This window comes from Crocodylus siamensis, chromosome 1 (assembly GCF_052110815.1).
Source record: "Crocodylus siamensis isolate JL-2025a chromosome 1, ASM5211081v1, whole genome shotgun sequence".
Classification (NCBI taxonomy): domain Eukaryota; kingdom Metazoa; phylum Chordata; order Crocodylia; family Crocodylidae; genus Crocodylus; species Crocodylus siamensis.
In genome coordinates, this window is record NC_143395.1 from 269,890,867 (window position 1) to 269,914,695 (window position 23,829).

The window sequence follows — 23,829 nt, forward strand, 5'->3', positions numbered from 1 at the left end:
GTATTTGTTTGTTTGTTTTTTTACCCTTTGCAGCTTTAACAGTTTCTCTTCCAGAACTAATCAAAACCCATTGTAGGCAGCCTAACTGTAAAATACAATACGGTCACAATTCACAAAGAAAAAAACTAAAGACATTAAAACAAATGTCTTCTGACCAAGCTTAACCTGAACAAAGTGAGGTGTCAGACCAAAAAGACACTGCTTGTCCAGGGAAGTATTTTCTTTTTATATTCCTGTAGCAGCTGAACAATCCCTGTAGCCTCTCACTATTCAAAAAGTGTTGAGAATTAGTGAAAAATAAGCAATATTTTATTTCAAAAACCAGGTCTGTGCATGTTACATTAGCACTGGCTTGACTAATTTTGAAACAAATATCTGTTTAATGACAAATTAACATAAATTAGACATGGCATGAAACATCTCTGATTATTTTCTTCCAAAATGTGGAAAATTAAACCCATCTCTACACCAACTGTTTTACACTTTTTATTGGAGACAATGACTAATATTTTAATGAGGGTAAAATTCAGTAAAATGAATAGAGACATCAGAATACAACTTTTAAAGGTACTGGGAGCTGTGCAAGTAATTCCACTCCAAAAATGTACCCCTCAAATATATGGAAACAGGCACTCCATCTAGCAAAACAAAGTACTCATTTCTGCTTTTCAGTCATCATCCACTGTTGGCTTGATTGTCACTCCTCTTCTAATTTGACCCCAGCCAATTAAACTGCAAAATAAAAAACAAAAATACATTATTTATAACTGTGTTTGAAAAAATATCCTGAATAAAGCCACATGCAGTCCCATTTCCATGTTGAATACTAATACCATAAGGTGATGAATATAACTCCAACCAATACTTATCAAATCTTAGGAAGAGTAGCTACTAGTGATGCAGAAAAGGAGAAAGTGAGGGAAAGGGAGCACAAACATGACTAGTTTTTAAAGCAATGGGTTCATTTAAGAATTTATCATTGAACAGGGAATTAAAAACACCAACAAAGGTTTTATTCTCAACAACTATATATGGCTAACTGTAAAGATCAAGATGTGCACAATTGTCTTTTCAACTGTTTCCAACTTATTTTTTAAAAGAAAATTGTGTGAAGACAATCCTCAAAATATTTCACTGTGAAATCATGATATTTCCTCTACAGCTTGCACACTGAGTGGACTCAGTTCTAAAATTGTTCAAACTGTTTGTACAAGTGGAAGCACTTACTACTTCCCCTTACACACCGCTTTTAATACATTCACTTGCTATTCTCCATTAAGATGGGTATTCCAAATAAGCTTTAAGGACTTTTCACTTCCCCAAATTCTAGGGCAGTGGGGGCAGGTATGTCACAAGTTAGCTCTGCACCATCCCTAAGTTCACTCCAATCCCCTTTTTCTGCTTAATATGCTATTTTCTGCCACTATGCTTTCTGCTCCCTTCCTGATCTGCCCCCTCCCCAATCAATCAAATGCCACACACACAGGATGTCTGTACCACTTGGGCTACAGGCTGGCCACCCCTGTAATGGGCAGGTATTAGATACAAGTGCCTTTAAGATTCTCCTAGTTTCTTACAGAGATGTGCAAAACCCAGCATTAGTCTTAGCTTTATCTGCCAAGAAAATTAGGGCCAATCATCCCAGAGAACAGAAAATACAGATAAAAGTAGAAATGAAGTAAACAGAATCCAGCATCCCTAACCTTCCTCAGTTGGAGCCTGAAATTTAGGACTGATCCATATTTGGGCACTGTGTGTTTCTGCACAAGATCATTGCTGCATCTTGCATCTCCATCCAATTCTTTCCATTTTAATTCTTGAACTGCCTCTTCCATGCATGTGATTTTTACTCCTTCCCCCTAACACTCATCCCTTTTTTGCCTTTCTGCAGTACCTCATTCCTCAGATCCAGCTCTCTTACCCTTCAACACCTGCACTATCATATCATTTTTTTCCACAGGTGGAAATAATCTGCTTCCCCATTATTCTCTTCCTGCTGTCCTTCCTTTCTGCCAGGTTCGTCCTATTGCCTGGTTTTGATTTTTCCTGGTTCTCTTCCTTTACAAAAAAGCTGGAAACATTCTAAAAAGAAGGTACCTGGATGATGCTGTATCCCCAAGCAAAGGGGATCCATGAGAGCATTTTGTTGAAACCAGAAGAAGAAAAAACAGAATAAAAATAATGGAATGAAAAAGCGAAAAAAAACCTTGTTCCAGTGACAGCAAGCCACATAGAAACAAATCATTTCTAAAGTGTTTAGCAATATGTACCTATCCACACAGCTCTCTTTCTTCTCTATGATTTCTCATTTCTTTCTGGATGCCAAACCTTTTCTCTGTTCAGCACGTATGTACTTGCTTTCTTAGCTGCACAGTAACCACTCCCTTAATATTTGTTAGCTACCCCTTTAACGCAGGCACCTGGCACTCAGGTCTGCTATTCTGCTGAACAGCTGCAGAAAAAGCTAGCAGGGTATAGTGGTAAAGCAACAGTCTGCCATACTGCCTTAGAAAAGTTTTCTAAGATAAGTATTCAAAATCCTGTACTGTCCCAGCCAAATCAGGAGTATGGAAACAGTTTATGTTCCCTTCCTTTCTTATCTTTCCCCTGCCATTTCCCCCAGAGGTCAGGGAGACTAGCTCCCTTGGTATTTCTGTCATCTATTTTTTGTGGGAAATTTCAGCGAGCAGCTGCTTGTGGAGAAGTTTATCAATAAAAAACTTATAATATGGCTAACAACCACTCTGCTCCCAAAGTTCAGGCTTCTGCTACCGGATGCCACTGTCTCTCTCTCTTTGTTCTTTATGCTGGCAATCCATGCACTTTCCCTCCAAATACACTGGAGCCAGGAAAAAAAAAAGTCCTTGTCCCTTCACATCCCTACTCTTACTACTTTGTTCTTATAAGGAGGCACACAAAGTTGCACATAGGCTGAATTTCCAGGCACAGCTCCATAGATAAAAGTACACTTGCTTTAATCCAGAGAAAGGAATTAAGTATAAATAAAACATTTTCCAGATACCAGTATCGTGAAGTTCAGAGTGGCTATCAGTACTCTGTGATGGGGTAGTAATATAAAGTTAACGCAAAGCACCAGAAAGTTAATTATGTTTAACATTCAATAACATATAACCAATAACATATAACCAATCATTCTACTTGTGACAGTTTTGAAAATGATTCTGTGGCACTTAAATAATTTAACAGAAATACAAACGAATCTTTGACCAGAGCCAGATGTGCAGATTTGTCATTGAAATATTGTAGTAACGAGATGCATTATTATATTATCAACTTACCGCCAGTGTTTCTCAACTCTTCGACTAAGGGCAATTTTTTCTCCCACTTCCGTGCACACAGGGTTAGTTAGCACAATCTTGCCCAAATCAGCCTTCACCGCACTAACTCTCCCTCCAGTGGACAAAGATCCTATGTTTACCATTAAAACTTCATTCTTGGATAGTTTTTGCACCTGAAAGGTATAGAAAATTCTGAAAGTTAAGTTAAATTTTGAAACTTGCAATTTAAGATAATTTTACAGTACAATGAAAGGCACCACAATATTGATTCCTACTTCTACAAACTGAGGGGAAAAATACTGTGAAAGAGGTGCAAATTCTAAATGCCTAGGATCATTCCCCACAAACAGGGTAAAATGTCTGACCCATGACAAAGTGTCTCATTTTTACCTTTTATATAAATCTTAGCACATGTAATACACCAGGTTCCTTGCTGCAAAGGTGATCTAGAAAAAAGACTGGCCTACCCTAGTCTAGAAAATAATTTTAATTTCAGGACTGCATAAATTAAAAAGAAAGCCAAATTTCTTCTCTACCGACTCTAAGTAGAATATATCTATGGAAACAGCTTGTATCTATGCAAAACAGATCATTGCCTCCTCCTTCCACCAAACAGAATCTGCACTTATACACCAAAACAATACCATGATGGTTTTGTTTTTGTTTTTTTTTTTTTAAGAACAGGTATACAATATGCTAACCTTTGCAGCTTTCTTGTCACCTTCAGTGCGTACACCTAGTAGTCGCCTAAGTAGAAAATAGGAAATTTCTAGCTCTGTGAATATTTCAGGCAGTGCTCCAACTGCACCAAGAACCTGCCCAACCATTCGGTCAGCCCGGCACAAAGTTGGATCAATCTTTGTGCCAACACCTGTTACAGAACAAGATAACTTCTATGAAATAATTGAAAAGTAAACATTATATTTACATCCATTATATATACTCAAAGATAACCTACAATGAAATAAACTATTACTCAATGTAATAAATCATTCACTCAACCCAGATGAAGACAGATAGCAGATATTTTACTGTAATTTAGTTCTGAATATCTGGCATTTAACCAAGCAGAAATTCCATTAACCAGAATTTCTGACAGGCTGGGCATAGACTGGGCAGGGGGAAAGCTTGCATGCAGCGGCAGCTGCTACCACCCTGTGCTGCCGCCACTACCCCTCCCCCACTGTACATGCTACCGATGCCACCACCTACCACCCTGTCCTGCTCCCCACATGCCCTTCCCCTCCTCCCCGCCACCCCATGCGACTGGCACCCCCTCCCCAACAGGCAATCCCCTCACCTCGGGGATGCCGGATAACAGATTTTACTGTATTTATTTAAAAGGCCCAGTGATATGTAAATCATCTTTAAGCAAGGCCCTGGTACTCAAAGAAGTGCCATTTCACAACACACATCTCCTAGAACTGACTAATGAAACTCAAGTAAATAGCTAAATTATACAGTGCTTGGTATTACTGCATAAGGTATTTTATTACATTCATGCACATTGAAAAGTGATGTGGAACTGCACATTAATATAGTACTGCATAGAATTGAGTTTTCAGGGGAGACATGCAAACTTTTTGGCTCCCTGTATTAAATGCACAAGTATATAAAACCAAAGGTTTTGAAATACAATAAGCACAAGGAAAAAAAAGCCTCCTCATAAGAAAAAAAATGACCAGTACCTATTAGGCCTCCTGGAGCAGCATACTGTAGATCATTGTGTTCTGCAAAAAGGGACACAATTTTGGAAAAGATTGGCTTGCACATGAGTTTTCCTTCACTGTCCTTGGAGACTATACCAGGTCTGACTTCAATTTCCTGGCCCACCTGATTATCATAGAGGGGAAAAAAATAGATACATATTTCGCTACAGTGCAAAGTTAGCTGTTTTTCAAAAATCACAGGTATTTAAATTTTTTTAATACTGGGTTTACATAGAACTCCCAGGTGTATTCAGTATTTACTGAAGGTTCAACTATCTGCTTTAAGGTAACACTTAAAGTCTAGTTTACTTACAAATTTAGATAGTATATTGGAGCCAGAAAAACTAACTATCCAAACCAAAAGAAGTACATGTTGTATAAATATCAAGTGTTAAATGTCCTGTTTACTTTCCAGTTTAACAGTCAAAGATGCTATTTAACAGCCAGAAACTTTAAAATATCCCATTGACAGTACCTTTGCCCCCACAAAGAACCTGAATACATGGTCATGGGTACTGTTGGTATAGTGACAGAATGTATAGTTAACACACCCAACCAGCTGCTAATTCTAAATAAAAGTATCTCTCAAACTCCATCTTTTTTAAACTTTTACCAAACAAACATGTCCAGACAAGAAGAAACTACAACCTCTCTTGTTGCAAAGCATAAGAGGCACATAAGAACTTTGAAGAAGGTCACTGTCATTTCAGAAGCTCTCTATATTGTTACTAGTAATATTTAAAAGATTACTGTGACAAATATACAACAAGTATTTTGGGTGCTTTACAGCTTTTGTGCAACATCATGTTTACTATTTACTATTTCTATTTATTTTTACAATAGAAAAGTGGGGGGAAAAAACTTAAGATAAAAATGCTTGTGAAATCAGAGTGGCACATGCCAACATCACCTGAAACTTTTTTTTTAATAGTTGGCTATACTGAGTAGTCTATGCATTACATCAAATACAAAAAAGGTTTTGACTGGCCATAAAGAACCCCCCCTACTGAATGTTCCTGTTCATTACTATAATGAGGTATTCAGAGGTCAAGAAAGTAGCTGCTACCTTTAGTACTCCTTTTAGAATACTACCACCAGCTACACCACCTTTAAGATCATCAACTTCACATCCAGGCTTGTTGACATCAAAAGACCTAATTACTGAAAAAGAACACACACCTTCATTAATATCAGCGCTTGGTAGATAAAATAATGCTGTTCTCTCTATGGCACTGAATTATATTTCATTGTTTTAATAATGTTGAACGCTGGCAAACTAGACTATATATCCCAGCACTTGTAATAGGAAAAAAAAGGACTGCTGGTTTTCCCATCTCATTATTAACATATTGTGTTTGGTATGCTCAGTGAACAAATATCCTCTAGATTTCCCATGTGCATGTAAAATCCATCTTGTGGAAGCAGGTTTTAAGATGTTGTGAAAAAAGTGTTAACACTTATGCAAATGTGACAAAATATGTTGTCACTATTAAAGTGTTAGCCAGACAAGTGATTATGTAAAAATGTCACCCACTCAACATACACATTCCTCACACCTTCAAGTATTATTTGCTAACAAGCATGTTATTTGCCAACATGCATTCAAAAGCTTGATTTTCATGCAACATTAGTTTGTCAGTGCTTAGAGTAATCTTCATACAAGAACAAATGTGACTTAAGTCTTTGAGAGGATAAATTAAAAAATTTTATATCATATTATAACCACTCCAAGGGCCTGGACATGCAACACATTTACACTAGCGTAATTTACACTGCATCAGTTTACAAAACCAAATTATACAAGAATCTTAAGGGCACAGATAAGTAATTATTCTGGGGTAGTTGCATGCAGAGAACTTCTGAGGTATTACTGAACTTTACCATTAGGTGGCACTGGAACAGGTAAGGGCTACTTTGGGATAAACTGCAGGCACGATACCTATTGTTACTTACACCAATAAAAGTTTAGCCCAGATTTTTCTCAGATTCAAGTCAGTCACACTGTTGTAGGGCCATATATTGTATGTCTGTTCTAGGTTTGTTGTCTTTTTTTAATGCTAGTGAGAAGGCTGATTACACCAGTGTAAACGTGTCACATGTCCAAGACCTTAAAGTGACAAAAAATAACAGTTCATTTACATAGTTGAATAGATGAATATGAATTCCTGCTATATACAAAGTTTCAGCAAACAGAAGCTGCAGTGTACTTAAAGCATCTGTCATGATCCTAGTATTGAGTTAGGGGACGAGTACTGCGACATGAAGATTAAATTTAAATATTTACATACCGATAAGCCTTGGTTCAGATGTGAAGTCTCGCAAAGGGACTGGAATTTTCTTTACTATATATTCACAAACTACCTCAATGTTGTATTTCAACTGTGCTGAGATTGGAATAATGGGAGCACCTTCTGCAACTGTGCCTTTTACAAAAAATAAAGTACTTTTACAAACATAGCTGTAGCATTTACCAAAAATATAGACAAACATTCAGACCATCTTGAAAACCATGAATGGAACTGCAGGGACAATTTCTATATTCCCAAAATCAGAAACTTAAAGTGATACAGAAATATAAGGTAGCTTTGTTTTTTATTTTAGCTCAAAGCAAGCCACACTGCTGGTGTTAGTAGCATAATATGGCTCATATTGCTTAAAATCGCTTATGCATTTAAAGTAGGAGGTTTATATAGTTCAGAGGTGGGCAAAATGCAGCCCGTGGGCCGGATGTGGCCTGCCACACCATTCTATCAAGCCCGTGGGGCCCCTAAAAAATTTAGAAAATAAATATTTATCTGCCCCTGGCTGCCTGTCATGTGGCCCTCGATGGCTTGCCAAAACTCAGTAAGCAGCCCTCCGCCTGAAATAATTGCCTGCCCTTGATATAGTTTGTTCTCCAAGACAGCTACAAATGGTTTTTTGCTCCAAAGAGAACTGGCTTCATTCTTGATGATCAGAAGTGACATGAAATGAATTCAAAGGATTATTCTAGTCATTTAATTCTAAGGAATGAAATAAGTTTTGCATGCTTTGGGAGACCTACATTGGAACAGCATTACAGCAAATAATAAAACATTTCCCTCATGAAGTGTAGATTTGAATTTGAATCCTCCAGTCTTATGATGCAACTTATGACTGGACCAAGTTGCCTTCAATGAAAGATTTCCTGCTTGTTTGGACCAGAAATAGACCCTCAGTGAGACATCTCTCTCTCTTCCTGAGTGTTCTGAAAATGAGAACTAGTGCATCTTGACCCTCACTGTTTGTTCTAGCAGATCCAGACCAAGATGTCCTACAAAAGATCAGAGACCTAAAATATTTGATGCATCATTAGCTATTCTGCAGTGAGGCTGCACTAAAGTTTGTACTTGAAGTAGAAATAAAATTCCCCATTTCAGACTTAGCTGATTTCGTTTTCAAGATTGGTATAAATTTTTTTCAGGACTTTTACACTTTCAGTCAAGTATTTCATTTGCAAAGCAAACATTTAAACAGGCTCTCTTTTGTAGTGACCGCTCATCTTATTCACATGTCAATTTCTCTAAAAACCTCAGTACTCAAAAAAATTCAAACTTTCAACCAGCTTGGACACAGATCACTTAATATGACTGCTCAGATCTAAGCCACATCCATTTGTGATGCTGGCAATTTGCCTCCATAGACTCAGTTTGCACATCTGTCTGTTGAACAAAACAGAAGGGAAGCTGGGAAAGTGATGCTAAAGGAAAGGAGGGAGTAACATTTAGCAGACCTTACTTAAAAGAAGCAGAAGTAAAGGATGGTCTACAAGGATGTGGCAACTGGGGCCATGGGATGGACAGCCCAATTTTATGCCTGACATTATGCCTCCTTCTTTGACTTCCAAAGTACATAAGCAACAGAATAGGAAACCCCTCAACTTGAGGGGGCAAGCAGGAATACAGAGAGGCCAAAATACAAGATGGGATTTGTAAAATGAAAGAGCTTAAGATTTCATGAAGTCCATGACTAGTTGTACAACAAGCAGCCAAGCAGTGCAATTTCAGCTGTCCACTGTAACTCTTTATTAAACTATTAAATTTGTTGCTGCTCTTTAAGCTTCAAAAACAAAAGGATTTGAAAAGCAAAACCATGAGTCAACTTACTGTACTCTTCCCAAATGCAAATTGTGTCCATCCTGCCTGTTAAAGCATCAATCTTTGCATGCACCTGCCTGTGTGACTCAGTAACTGGCTTGTAGACGTGCTGAAGTCTTATGATCATATGAAGCAGTGGCCCTCAAAATGGAAAGCATAACTTGCAAGAGGCCTTCAAAGGCTGAGTTGTATGCTCCTACATTAGACATTTCCCTTTTGAAGCTTTTTTTTTATGGAAGGCATTCATACACTACAGTGATGAACATAAGTAGTTTGTATGTGAAGTGTCTGAAGCAGAGGAGCAATGGTTGGCAATATGCAGTTAACTTAAGTCAAAAGTTCACGTTAGTTTAGGACCTGGACTTTTATTAGCTAATTTATGTTAGCTATGGATGTTGCCTGCCCTGTTTCCCCCCCTAGAGATAACCTTTAAAGGTACTAAATTACAGTTGTTTGGAAGCAAATGATAATGCTATGAAATCCTGACTCTCATGCACAGAATTACTGAATGTGAATTCCTAGTTTTGGAAACCTACCTTGTACAAAAGAAAGAATCTGTTCATACTGCTCTTTAGCTTGGCTCTCCTTTACCAAATCAATCTTATTCTGTAGAATTAGAATGTGTTTCAATTTCATGATTTCTATAGCAGCTAAATGTTCAGATGTCTGGGGCTGAGGGCACGACTCATTACCAGCTGAAAGAAAAAGGAGAAATTATACACACAAATCTATGTTAAGGATACAAAAAGATACCTACTGAACTACTGTTTAAGAGAATGCTGCCAGAAAGCTCTCACTCATTTTTGTTTTTAAACTACTTACATTTAGTACATTGTTGTTACCAAAACTATAAAAAACTAAGTTTCCCAAACTGCAATGACAGAACAAAAGACCCATGCAAGTATGTTATGCGGGAAGCCACCTTCCTTCCCACATACCTGATGTGCTGTTGATAACAACAGAATTTACTGATTTTCCAGGAAACATGGCCCATCTATCCACTCAGTTTTTTTTCCTTCTGAGGTGACTGGGAGCTAGTAGTCTACAGATGTTTCACATAATTAAAGCTGTAACAAGTTAGGCCTGTTATTTTTGTTTTGTTTCCATTAACTGGTGTTTATTCTGAACATCTAAAAAGGTTTTATTTACTTCCTATCAGTGGCATAACTGCTTTCAAGTCAGAATAGTGAAACTCTACCTAGATTAGTTTATTACCATAAGACTGGACATGATCAAGTACTTTGATTTGGTCCATATCAACTTTGATTTACCATTTTTAAAGACATCTTTGTACCCTTGTATAACTAGCACAAATATTTACATTAAGAGGAATAGAAAATGAGCTGACGGTTGAGGGAACAGAAAAATGTGCTTAATCTACTTAAACACCTTCATGATAGAATCTAAACCGTATCTTCCTAGAACAGTGATAATTTCATCTCTGCCCAGGATCCTCTACCATCACACGCATGCACAAATATTACTGCTTCAGCTACTAAACTAGTCAGAATGCTTTAACAACATAGTAAAAATTAACTTATGAAAGCATGACATCTTTGTGAACATTATACTTCAAAAAATATTTTTTTAGAGTTTTAATGGCATTCACTTTTTGTGTGTGTATAAAATCTGGTTCCTGTTTGTCTTTAGAATAATTGTGTTAAAATTAACCTGCTGCAATATGATAAAACAGGGTCAACTTTCCATCTAAATATTACCTATCAACAGCAAAGCTGCATCCATGACTGCTGCACCGTTCAGCATAGTAGCCATCAAGATATCATGACCAGGACAATCCACAAAAGAGACATGTCTATTTCATAATAAGAAGAGACAGAAAACCAGAAGCTGATTATCATTAACTATAAACCAGAACTGAGTTCATCATTAATAGGCATAAGGATTTAAAACACATGCAAATAATCTATACACTTCTAGGGATGTAGAAAGGTGCCTTTTGGAACTATTAACATGAATACTACTGAAAATCATCCAAACACAATCTTTTGATTATATTGCATAGACTACAATACCTGGACTATTTCAGGTTCTTGTCTGTATTCAACAGAAAAATCTTTATTCTGTAACATGGCAAGAACACAGCTGTATGCTGCTTCACTGACTACATTAAAAATTCACCAATGGTAAAGTAGTAGTAAAAGAAACTGGTGTGTTTAGTGAACTGTTTTGAGTGTTGGTCTTATAACTATCAAAGCCCACCAAAGAAGGGGAAAAAAAATCTATTTTAGAATAACTGCAGAGGTATGAAATATTTTGCAAGCACTCAAAACTGTCCTACTAAACCACCACAGATAATCTTCTACACCTTTTAGATACTGACTCCAACAATATTACACTATTACAATATTGTTATGCGAAGGCAGTTCCTTTACAGCATCTGATGAAGTAAACTGCTGCTTATGAAAGTTTGTTATACATCTCAGATTTAGTCTATAAAGGTACAAATTTACCCTGCCTTCTACCTGACTTCAGACTAACATAGCAACTACTTTTCAATATTACACTTTGACAAGAATGACTGCCTCCTCATCTCCAATTGTTTTCCTAACACACAGACTGACTCCCAAGTTAAGTTGTAAGTGTTCATAAGTCCAATTAAAAAGCCCTTATGATTTTGCAGTCTGTGGGGGAGAAGTTTAAGTGATGCTCTACTGTGAAAATAAACATTCAAATTATGTCTATGAATTTCCATGATAGCTAATATCTAACTGACTTTCAGAATTCAGATTATGAGTATGAGACACAACATTTTATTTAAAAGCCCTGCAAACAAGATGGAACTGTAAAATTAATATTATGCTTTTTCAAGTAAGTACATTGTCACCAGTAGCAGATTTTGCAATTCAAAAGTATGCCCTCAGCCATATCTGTACATTTCAAGATCTTTAAAATACCTTTGGACTAAAGTGATAGGTTTATTAGAAAACTCTAAACAAAAGCCTCCTCAGTCATTACAACTTATTCAGCAATCCCTGTCAATTATGAGAAATTGAGATTTGACTCCTCTCTCAACTGCACTGGTTCCAAAGAGCCAGTAGGAATAAAAAGCATATGTATCACTTAGTAAACGGTCACACCACAGAGATACAGGCAAAAGTATTCCAAGTTTACACCAGCTGCTGCTTCTGGCACTTTCCCCCGTAGTGGCAGAGGAAGTGTGACCACTGCTGAAGCTCTTCACTGCTGAACACCAAAGCCTCACATCCATGAGCTAAATCAAAAGGCTCTGTAGGCCACAGGTTGCCAAACTCAATGTAGAAAAAACTACAAACAAGTCAAGAACAACTGAAAGCATTCAATCTACAATCAGCCACCTGACTAATTTAAAGTTCCCTTTGGTCCCAGGAATATCTGTAGGGAATTCATCTGGTGTGCTACTTCCACAAGACCGGTAACACTCGGGTCGAGAACAGCTTGGATCCTCAAGTTTGTAGATCTGGAATAACAGAGAGAGAGAGAGAGAAACAGGCTTAGGTTAACAGTGGTCAGTCAGTCCCATATTTTTTCTCTCCCCCAAAAACAAAATCAGTTAATATGTCAAAACAAACAAAGTGCAGTTTCTAGAGTTATTGCAATAACTAACCTTAGCATTGGCATAACCCAGCTTGATAGTGATATTTCTTTCCAGTTCATTTTTGAATCTGACAGTATGAACTCCAGATATAGCTTTGACTACAGTTGACTTTCCGTGAGCCACATGGCCAATTGTACCTATATATTAAAAGCAAATATTTGTCAATACATAATCGTTTAATTTGTGCAATGTTCTGCTTCAAATTACTTACATATGTAGATGAAGTACTTGTTAAACCTTCAGTATCTAAATTAAGAACCAAATTTGTACAAGGTCACCCATAACCCCATGAAACCAGTTGGTTCAGAGATTTAATTGTAAGCATATTTAGATTTCTTCACCAGTTTTTTTTATAAAAACGTAGGCAATGATCCTGAGATAAGCTCCATGGGAACACTCTGGCTACTTACTGTTCAATGATCATTACAGAACCAGGACTATATGGAGGGAAAACAAGTTTCAGTTCTTTGAGAGAATAAGTCTCTCATGCCTAAAACATATACTACAACAACTACTTTTGAGCAAACAAAGCCACGGTGGAACTGTTAACAACATACTACTTTATTTAAAGTACAATGCTTAGATTTTTATTCAATTTTCTATATTTCACTGAAAAGTTTGGATTTTATCCATAGCATTTTAAAATAAAACTTTGCAGCACTGTGTTAGTTCAAGAGTGTCAAAAACTGTCACAACTATAATTAACTGTTCTTTTTTACCTATATTAATTGTAGCTTGTCTACTGATGACTTCTGGTGAGAGAGGTGTCAGCTTGGTAACATCCTGTATGGGGCAAAATTTCACAGTCTATAAGCAGTGTACATGTTTAGGTAACTACAAGATAACAAAAAGTGTTCTGTTAAGGAAACCCATCAAAAGTGTTTAAAATAGTTCTAACTGCTCACAGCATTAGTGTTCTGGAAGAGGTCAGAAAGAAAATTTGTAAAGATGCCTCTATAATTAACATGTTATTCAGGCATATATAATTAGAGAAAATAAAACTAGTAAAACTAATGTAAATTCACAAATAGCTATTTATAAACAGTGGGGAGTTTCCCAAATCCATTTATTCCCATCTGTGTGGCAAAGGAAAGGCATGTAATGGAAAAAAAAATCCTCTTAGATTAACAAAGCTTTTTTATTTTATGGAGTGGTATTTGAAACAGTCCAAAAAAAGAATATTTTGTTTTAAAAGTATACAAAGTTTACTCCTAACATTTTACTCATTACTTTTCATCTCCCTGCACTGTCTGTTCAAGAAGTCCAATCAGGGAAACACTTGCATGATTACATACAACACAGGACCAGGGAATTTACAGTGTGAGAGACAAACTGTGGCTGTCACTGTGTATAAGAGTGACGTGTACAAGTAGACCTTGTCATCACCAAGACTGCTCCGCCTGCATAAAGCATGTGTCAGAGGCTACAGTCCATCTACCACCTTAGAAATTTGAGAATACAACCAATATATAGAATCCAAATTTAGGAAAGGGCCTGAAGTTTTCAAAATGGTCTAATATGACCACCTATCTATGCCCATTTGTGTAAAGGCTGGAAGCTATAAGGGGACAGGCTCAGGGGTTAGAGCAGGGGAAGGCAAAACATGGCCTGCAGGCCAAATCCAGCCCACCAGGTGATTTCATCCATCCCACAGCCAGATGCCTACCAAATTACTGTATCCAGCCCAGCCCTGGCCTGCCCCTGCTGTGCTCACATGGGGCTAAGCACCACCACTCACTCCTGCAGGGACAGTGCATGCTGTACTCTCACCCTCACCCACTGGACAATATTGACCCCAGCCCCACAGGTAGGGAAACAGCAGTGGGTGGGGAAAGTGGTGGCGGTGGCAGGCAGCAGGGGGAGAGGGAGGGAGTGGCAATGGTGGCAGCTGTAGCAGGCAGGTGGAGGCAGGAAGGGGAGTGAAGAGTGGAGGTGTGGTGGCGAATGGGTGGAAAGGTAGGGAAGTAGGCAGGAGAAGGGTGTCAGCAGCAGCAATCACGGGCAGGGAAAATGGTGGCAGCAGAGAGGGATAGAAGTGGTGGTGGCAGTGGGCAAGAGCAAAGCAGCAACTGGATGAGAGCTACCCTCCACACACCCACAGCCCCCCCCAAACCTCATACACACCCACACCCCCACACATCACTACAAACACCCCCTCAACAAGACCCCCCCCACACACCCACAATATATAAAAGAAAGACTTAATCTGAGCCATTACGCAATCACCTCTATGTACATGACACAAATGTACACAAATCAGTACAAAAATATTTAATTTGAAATAAAATTTAAATGTTATTGTAAATGTTCTATATAGGAAGGTGCCAAAGTCCCACACATGGAAGACCTCTGCAACATCACAGTGGTCACCCATGCCTTCTGCCTCCTGACCTGCCCAGACCCGATGGTATCATCGCGGCCAGCACCCATGAGGAGACCACCTGCAAGAGGATTGCAGGACAACCCACTGGACATGACTTAGTCACCTTCCTCAGTGACTCGCTGGAGGTTGAGTTCGGCAGGGACTTTGCCTCACTGTGGAGCCGAGCCCACAAGTCCATGCGCCACCTCTGGAAGTGCATCGGCTGTGCCTGGACATGGATCAAGGAGCACTGGGAGTCTTGCTGCAGCCAGCCCCGCATGCCAACCCCATCACAGTGATGCCCTGCATGAGGGCCTTCCTGGAATGGTTCCTGAAGGATGCCATCCATAACAAGCATGCCGGCAACCTGAGGTCCAAACCTGACCACAGCAAGGTCTTCAATGACACCCTGAAGTGGGACTCCAGCAACCACTTCATGCCCAGCAGGAGCTTCACATGCTTTGTGGACTCCACCACGCCCGCCTCAACTGCCTGCCTCTGAACAGGGCAATCTCCCTCGGCCACCAGGATAAGAGATGCCAGCAGCGTGGCTACGTGGCAGAGACCCTCCCCCACGTACTGTACAGCTGCAGGCCACATGACAGAGCCTGGCAGCTCCACCACAACACTGCTGAGGACCGCCTGGTGAAGGCCATCCCAGCCACAGCAGGGGAGATCTCCATGAACCGCACCGTCCCGGGCTGCGAGAGCCAGATGCACCCCTACACCATCATCACAAATGAGGAGGCCAAGAAAATAGTGATCATGGACATACCATCACCTTTGAGAACTGGTGCCAAGCCTTCACTGATGCCCAGGCTTGCAAGCAGGAGAAGTACGCCCCACTGGCTGACATCCTGAGAGGCTGTGGCTACGACATGACAGTTGACGTGGTCATTGTAGGAATGCTCGGAGTCTGGGACCCCAGCAACAAAAGCATCCTGTATACCTGCTGCATCTCCCAACGCTATGCCAAGCTGATGCATCACCTCATGGTTTCTGACACCACTGGTTGGTCCTGCAACATCTACGTCGAGCACATCATGGGCCACCACCAGTACACCGACCCCAACAGACCAGACCCAGAGGGGACCGCCTGAATCCCCCTCTGCACCTGATGGACTCCGAGAGGAATCAACAACAGACTGCTCCACTCAAAGAGGACCCCCGCAATAAGACTCTATAAACTGAAAACCTCTTTCAACCTACCCCCTCCACCACTGCAGACCAGTGTACAGGCTTGTGTGCATCTATCTTCTTTCTCTCTCACCGTTGCAAACCCCCTCCCTCCCCGTCCCCCACCCCATGCTTAGTTGACTAACATTGTATTTTCTGTAACCTGATGAAGTTCCCCTCCTCACCCCCATCCCCCATATGTTAGTCAGTCGCTCAGGCACTTTGTATTTCCCTTATGGCTTTGTCATCTTTTTGGGTCATGACTCATAACATTTACCAATAAAATTCAATCTGTAACTTGTTTTTTTCCAGTTCCAAGATGGCAAACCCCCTTGCCAAAAGGAGTATGTCTGGTGGTAAGCAGAGGGAATTCCACTGGCAAAAGCCAAGGGTTAGAGGGCGGGACTTCTGGTCCCACAATGGTGATCACGGGGCGTGGCACCTGTCAGGGGGTGAGGCTACCCTTGCAGCCCTCAACAGCTCACCAAAATTTGTTAAGCAGCCAGCCAGCAGAAATAACTGCCCATCTTTGGGTACCTGCCAGACCTAACTTTTTATACTTTTCTTTCCAGCACTTCCTCCCCTACCTCCTTTTTTACGGTTTGTCTTCCTAATGTTCAGCAATTTACTTTTTCACAGAGAGCCCCTTTTCTACCTTGGAAAGCTACTACAGTAGAATCTCCCTTACTTACCTTTGGGGCTTTTTTCCCCTTGTTTTCCCCCTCCCTTCTCTACCTTTTGTTTTCCTAATTTCCCCCTATTTACATTCTCACTAACATCCTGTCACATTTTTAGTTTCTCTAATTCTTTAGTCTCAGAAGAGCAGAGTCCCTATGCCTGAAGAAGGGTGACTATGCCCAAAAGCCTATAAAGAACTTTTTTCCCCAACTATACTGTTGGTCTAATAAAAGATATCACATCTACCCAAAGAATCTTGCCTGCCTATGTGCTTAGAACAACACAGCTACAACCAAAAACCCAGCACCTCTGGGTTAGACTCACTGAGAGTAGAATGAAGCAAAAGCAAAGCAGCAGAGTATGTAAGCAGCACCAGCAAGGTACAGAAAACAGAACTAAAAGGTCTTGTGTTCTGACCCCACCCACTGTGCCATCTCTTATGTTCTTTTACCCTACAAATAATAAGGCCAGCTGGACAGAACCAGGAAATATATGGGACCTTTTTGAAGGGAGTGAACAAACTACTCCTGGAGGAGAATCAGGGAACTTCACACCAACAGCCTTACATAGGTGTATGGCAAAACTAGAGAACATTAAAGAATATGGGGGGGGGGGGGGGGGGGGCAGGAAGAGGCAGTCTGAAGTCCGTCTGGAGGCCAGGTACTGTACAGACTAAGAAAGATATGTCAGATGAGGTTCCCCTGCTACTATAGTTTACAATAGATGGTACTACTTCCCACTGTTAACGCTGAGTACTGGGTGGCAGTTAATAATCTGGCAACCTCTAGGGTGGACTCTGGGCAGAAGAGCACCTTAAAGGGGGTACTAGTCTTATCCCTGGCAGAGGAAACACTACCAAAAGTTTGTGGAACCAAGGCCTGTTCCATGGAAGGGAAGACTGGGCTCTTTAACCCTGGCCAGCAGCAAGTCCAGGAGTGGAGCTGCAGAAAAACAGACAAATGGATGATCTCCTTTGCTCTGGTAGCTCCTGCAGACAAGCTGGTTCCAAACATACAGGCATTGCCTCCCCTCTGGATTAAACCAGCAAGGCCAAGAGGGGAACATTGGTGTGCACGCAACTCAGTGTCTGTGCCAGGAAAGGTCATGCCAGCTTTGTTTTTGTCTTTCTACATTCATCATATTCCTCCCTCAGTGCCATTCTGTCTTGTGAGACAGGCAGACACCTACTACTCTAGCTGGATTCAAAAAGGGACTGGACCAATTCTTGGAGGAAAAAGGCATCAGCAGCTATTGAACATGGCAGTTAGGGGCACGGCCTCTGAATCAGGACTGCCTAGACCTTAAATGCTGGAGGCTGCAAGTGAGAGAGGAACAGTGGGGAAAAAAATGTTCGTCATACCCAGCCCATTCTCCCTTTCAGCATCCACCCTCTACCGCTGCATGACACTAGCCTACTGCGTGTCCCAAAAGATGGTGAGCTTAGGCCCACTGCCAAGTACTACTGTAATTTGTGATGGGGCTAAGCCTGCCATCTTTTGGCACATTCAATAGGCTGGTGCTCTGACACCACTGTGGCATCAGGATCAGGAAATATATAGGACCCTTTTCAGGATGGGTAAACAAACTACCCTCAGCGAAGCATCACCCCAACAGCTTTACACATGCCTAGGGCAAAACCAAAGAGCATTAAAGAAAATAACATGGAGTGGGCGGAAGCAGGAAGAGGTAGTTAGCCGTGTCAGACTGAAGTCAGTCTGGGGGCCAGATACTATACAGCAGCAGTTCCCAGTCTGTGATACAGATACCACCAGTAGTATGCGTTAACAGACTTATTTTAAATTACACTGTATGACAAACATTTGCTGGCAGTACTTAAGGTTGTATTGTTTTAAACTGGTGGTGTGCAATCTGTCAGAGTTTGGAAACCACTGCTGTAGAGACTATTAAGCCTCCCTTAAGAAGGGAGCCCAGTGGGGGACACGTCAACAAACTGTGCATGACACAAGAGCCAGAACCCAGGGTCTGACCCACAAAACGGCAGTGCCTATGTGCACTTAAATATGGTAGACACACAATAGAGCAGGAGGTCTTCTCAATCCAAGCTGGCTTCAGCAGCTGTAGGAGGATACTGGGGGGAGGGTGGGGCGGGAAACGTATGGTTGGGGGGGGAGAGGGTGCGTAGCTGCCTCTGCTTGGCCTACAGGGATGTATGGGAGCGAGGCAGCCCTAACAGAACGCCCCGCATGAGCCCAGGCAGCGAAAGGCGACGCAGCACTCCGCCGCCCCTCGAGCTCCGAACCCGAACCCGAACCCGAACCCGGTCTCACCAAGCTGGCGAGGTCCTGCCGGGAGAGATGCGGCTGCCCCAGAGTTACTCCTGCCTCGTCCCCCGCCATCTTGCTCAAAAGGAAGCGAGGCGTCCACCGCGCCCGCCTGACCCTGTAGCCAGGGGGGCGGTCCCGCGGCGCCGCAGCCCCTCGGCTGGGGGGCAGGAGCACGGCCGGGGGCGTGGACCGGGCCGGACTCCTGCTCCCTGCGGCTCGGCCCGGGGCCCAGAGTGTGTTGGCGCCGGCTCCGGGTCAGGCGCGCAGACGGGCAGCCCCACCCAAGGCCCCGGTCGCCGGGTGATGCAACTGCAGGGGGGAGGGGCTGCTGCGGCCACGTGCGCCGGGGTATGGGGTGTTGGCGGCGCTGGGCCGCAGCGATTGTAGGCCGAGTGGTTCTGATGAAGGTATTGTTACTTGTCATCAGTACGGTCTTGCTGCTCCGCCTCGGGCGGGGATGGGGATATTTTCCCGTCCCGCGTTTCTCTCCGAGCCTTTCTCCGTAAAGGCCAGAGCCTCATTTGTAAAAAGCTTCTTAGGTCATCCGTGGTTGTTTTTTTGGTAGAGGTGATATCTTTTATTAGACCCACTATATATTTGCAATAAACAAAAAAAATATTTTATTTGCAAGCTTTCAGGCGAAGGAGAATGCAAAGGTTGTAAAACTCCTCCCAGCTAGAAATGAAACTTCATATTGCAAACGAGAGTTGAAGGATGTTATCAATTCCCCTGGGTAGAAAAGTGCATGTTAGGTAAATTAAGCTCAAATAAAAGTTGGAGCAGTTTATTTTCCCCAGGGGGACTTCTAGCTCCCTTTAATTCTCCCATGCCATATGAAGTTGCATTTCTACCTGGGAGACATTTTACAATCTTTGCATTCTGCTTTGCCTGAGGAAGGGCACCTGAGCCTGAAAGCTTGCAAATAAGGGATTTTTTTTTCTTTTGCAAATAATTAATTGGTCTAATAAAAGATATTGCTTCTACCAGGAGTTTTGACTGCTTTTGCTTGCAGACCAGAAGTTCCCAACACTGGGTCGCTACCCAGATGAGGGTCACAGGGACAACACTGGTGGTGCCACACTTTTTAGTATGATGTTTCCGATTTACAAATTTGGCAGCACTGTTAACAATGAGCACATCCAGATGGTATCAGGTCATTGAATTTGTTGCTATTATAAAACATAAACAGATATTAGTAATCTCTTGCTGGCCGTCTGCCTGATACCACTTCTATATTTAAACTTTTTTCTCCATGCTCCTATTCTAATTAGTATGTTACAGATTTTGTATGTTGTTTTGTACTGATCATAAAGGAAGTTATTACCTCCCAGATATAAACAGTTTGTTTTACATACTCATATCAGCAGGCACAGGGAGGATGCAGATGCAGCTACTGAAGCTCCAACTCCTGCCAGAACCTGGGGTCTGAGTCACAGCTGCAGCCACTGCCCACCCCTTCCTCCCCTGCTGCCTCTGCCCCCTACTTCTGTCTTCCCTGCTCCCACCTATTACAGCCACTTACCCTCTACTTCCAGCCCAGAACAAGGAGCAGATTTAGTCTGGCTGGACAGCAATCGTGGCAGCAGCAGCTTCAGCCTGGTCTCCATGCAGCAGTGCAGGGGATGAATTTAAGATGACCCTCCAATAATTGGATTTTGTACATGGAAAATCATAACAATTATATACATTTTCCATGTATAGAATCTAATGGGGGGGGTCATCTTGGATTTGGATAAATCTGGCAATACTTCTAGGAGCTGGTAACCCCAATTAAGAGATGCCAGAAAAGGAAAACAATGCTAGGGTCTTAACTGTACAGCAAAATCTGGCCTGGAGGCTTAACAGTGCTATAGGATCTGCCTGAGCTTTCAAAACTTCTATTGGTAAACAGCAGCTGCCACAAGACCACCATGTGCCACTACAACAGCTGTGCCACCAGCATGCACCCTGGAAAGGCACTTGCAGCTGAATGAGACTGTGGCAGCTACCTAAATATACATGAGTGTGTGTCTTCACCTGCTTTCAGCCAGGTGCTGGGCAGTGACAGGTGCTTGACCCTACTTGGCTAATAAGTCCCAGGTGGACTTATTTTGCCAGAAGAGTGGAGGGTCCTGGCACTGCAGAGAGGCTATGGGAGTGCATGTCCTTAAGGGTTTCTCAAGCTGAGCTGTAGACCTTCAAGCATTTGTAGTATGGACTAGGCCTAAGATACGAGAATAAAAAGTTAAAATCTTCTGCTATACCACCTAGCACAGCACATACCTCTGCTGCTTTATTTAACCTAGAATCCTGATCTTATGCTCCATATTGAGGGAAAACCAGGGAAGGTTTCACTTACAATCTGAGTGGATTTCTCGTGGTCTGAAAAATGTGATCCTGCAAATGTTCTTTATCTCCTTCCTTACTAAAACATTTGCAATTTTATGCATTTGTACAATCCCACTGAAATAAAAGGGGACACTCACGTACAGACTTGTGTTTTCAGGTACAGGCCTGTGTGTGAAATTCCAGCTGAAATAAACAGAGGAGATATAGGTAGTGTTATGAGCCAGGCAAAACATTAAGCTGATGGATTTAACTGCAGTCCTTCATATAAGATTCATTGGATTGTGGTTGGCTAAGCTCCTTTATGAAACAATAGTAGCTGGTACTGTCAATGTACAAAGTTACATGTGAGTTACATGTGCAAAACAAAGTTACATGTGAGTCGACTAAATGGCTTAGGAGAGGGGCACAGCTTGGTACTGCTTTTAGAAAAATGCATACAAAAAAGGGGAGCAGTAGAAACATCTCAGACAAATGTACAGAAAGCCAGATAGACCTAGGAGGAAAGTCTAGAAAGGAGTTATGGGCTGAGTGTTGGGTGAAAATGGCTTGGAGAAACCAGCAAAGATTCTTCCTGTGGTCATGGAAACAGGGTTTTGTGACTTCTTTATTAACAAACAGGATTGCAGCAAAGATACAGAGCTAATTAGTTTTCCTCTTATGAGTTATAACCTGCAGGGCTCAGAACTGCATGGATTAGAAGGATTACCTGTAGGTAGGGAATACACTGTCAGTCCCTACAATGGAGACTTGATGATAGAAGCTATTCCAAAACTGATGTGTGATACTTGTTTTACCAGTGCTCATAGTCACCTAGTTTCAGAAACATTAATGGCCACTCTCCTTTCCCAGAACAAGTATTGGATTTTTTTTACACATAGGGATGGATATTGCTGATACTCTGTTTTTAAAGAAACATATACAAATGTAAAAAGAACAGTCGTATGTTATAAGAAAAGCTAATGCTATAAATAAGATGTAAACGATCCTGCATTATGTTCTGTTAATTTTGCACATGGGCATGAAAAATATTTCCCAATACCTAACTTCTAATCAATCTGTTGTAGATATTATATTCTATAAATTATATTACCACTGCGAAATCCACAATGAAAACTTGTTATTGGCGCACAGTGGGGATAATGGGAATATGATATAATACTTTAGTATGGTTGCCATACAAAAACATTGAAGGTAGGGCAGAACTCCATTCTAAATGGTTAAAGAAGCCTCCAAAATGTATTGAGCTGTATAGTTCAATCAATTAAGTGAGTGTATCATGAAACTCTGCACAGTCATGCTACGTTTTTGTCAAATCCTGGTACAGATTTAGAAGCAATTTAGTATCTGTCAATAGTTTTATTAAATTTCTGGAAGGGCACACATACTGGTTTTTGTACGCTAAGAATGAATACAGCGTATATTTCAGTATAGCAATATAGTTATTAGACATACCTGCTTTGTTGTTGGTAACCTGCATTTGGGGATGCTGAGGTTGCTCATGTAAATTGATGGGACTATGCACTGCTACTGCTTACATCTGGGGGCACCATCCAGGATGGGTTAAAATAAGCAGCTATATATATAGATATATATGAATACAGTGATTGATATATATCCATATCACTACATGTGATTGATATACATCAATCATTGCATTTATATATATCTATAGGCATACCTCGTTTTATTGCACTTCGCTTTATTGCACTTTGCAGATATTGCGTTTTTTACAAATTGAAGGTTTGTGGCAACCCTGCATCGAGCAAGTCTGTCGGCGCCATTTTTCCAACAGCATTTGCTCACTTCGCGTTTTTTAGCAATAAAGTATTTTTTAATTAAGGTACGTACATTTTTTTTTAGACATAATGCTATTGCACGCTTAATAGACTACAGTATAGTGTAAACATAACTTTTATATGCACTGGGAAACCAAAAAATTTGTGTGACTGGCTTTATTGCAATATTCGCTTTATTGCGGTGGTCTGGAACTGAACCCGCAATATCTCCGAGGTATGCCTGTATATGTATACAGTATATATATAGGCTATATATCTACATATACCTAGAGGCTAACCACCTATATATACACATATAGATATATATGAATACTGATAGATATATTGGAGTACAGTGATATGTATCAATGTGTGTGTGTATAGGTGGATAGCCTATAGCTATCTGTATATATAGATATCTATATATATGTATATAGATGTATATCTACATATATGAATCACTGTATTCATATATATATGTATGTATATATGAGAGATTATATAGAT

The 23,829-nt window shown here is 40.9% G+C and overlaps 1 protein-coding gene across 1 annotated transcript; it reads right to left on the minus strand.

Moving 5' to 3' along the window:
• Positions 1 to 291: 291 nt before the first annotated feature.
• EIF2S3 (eukaryotic translation initiation factor 2 subunit gamma) lies at positions 292 to 19,369 on the minus strand. The gene is made up of 12 exons (XM_090062164.1): positions 19,223 to 19,369; positions 13,438 to 13,501; positions 12,728 to 12,855; positions 12,459 to 12,580; positions 10,842 to 10,936; positions 9,660 to 9,818; positions 7,297 to 7,431; positions 6,075 to 6,169; positions 4,988 to 5,132; positions 4,001 to 4,170; positions 3,300 to 3,472; positions 292 to 732 (listed from the first exon to the last, which is right to left on the minus strand). Exons 1-12 carry the CDS (start codon positions 19,289 to 19,291, stop codon positions 669 to 671), a joined length of 1,419 nt encoding a protein of 472 aa, XP_089918290.1. The 5' UTR covers positions 19,292 to 19,369; the 3' UTR covers positions 292 to 668.
• Positions 19,370 to 23,829: the final 4,460 nt, after the last annotated feature.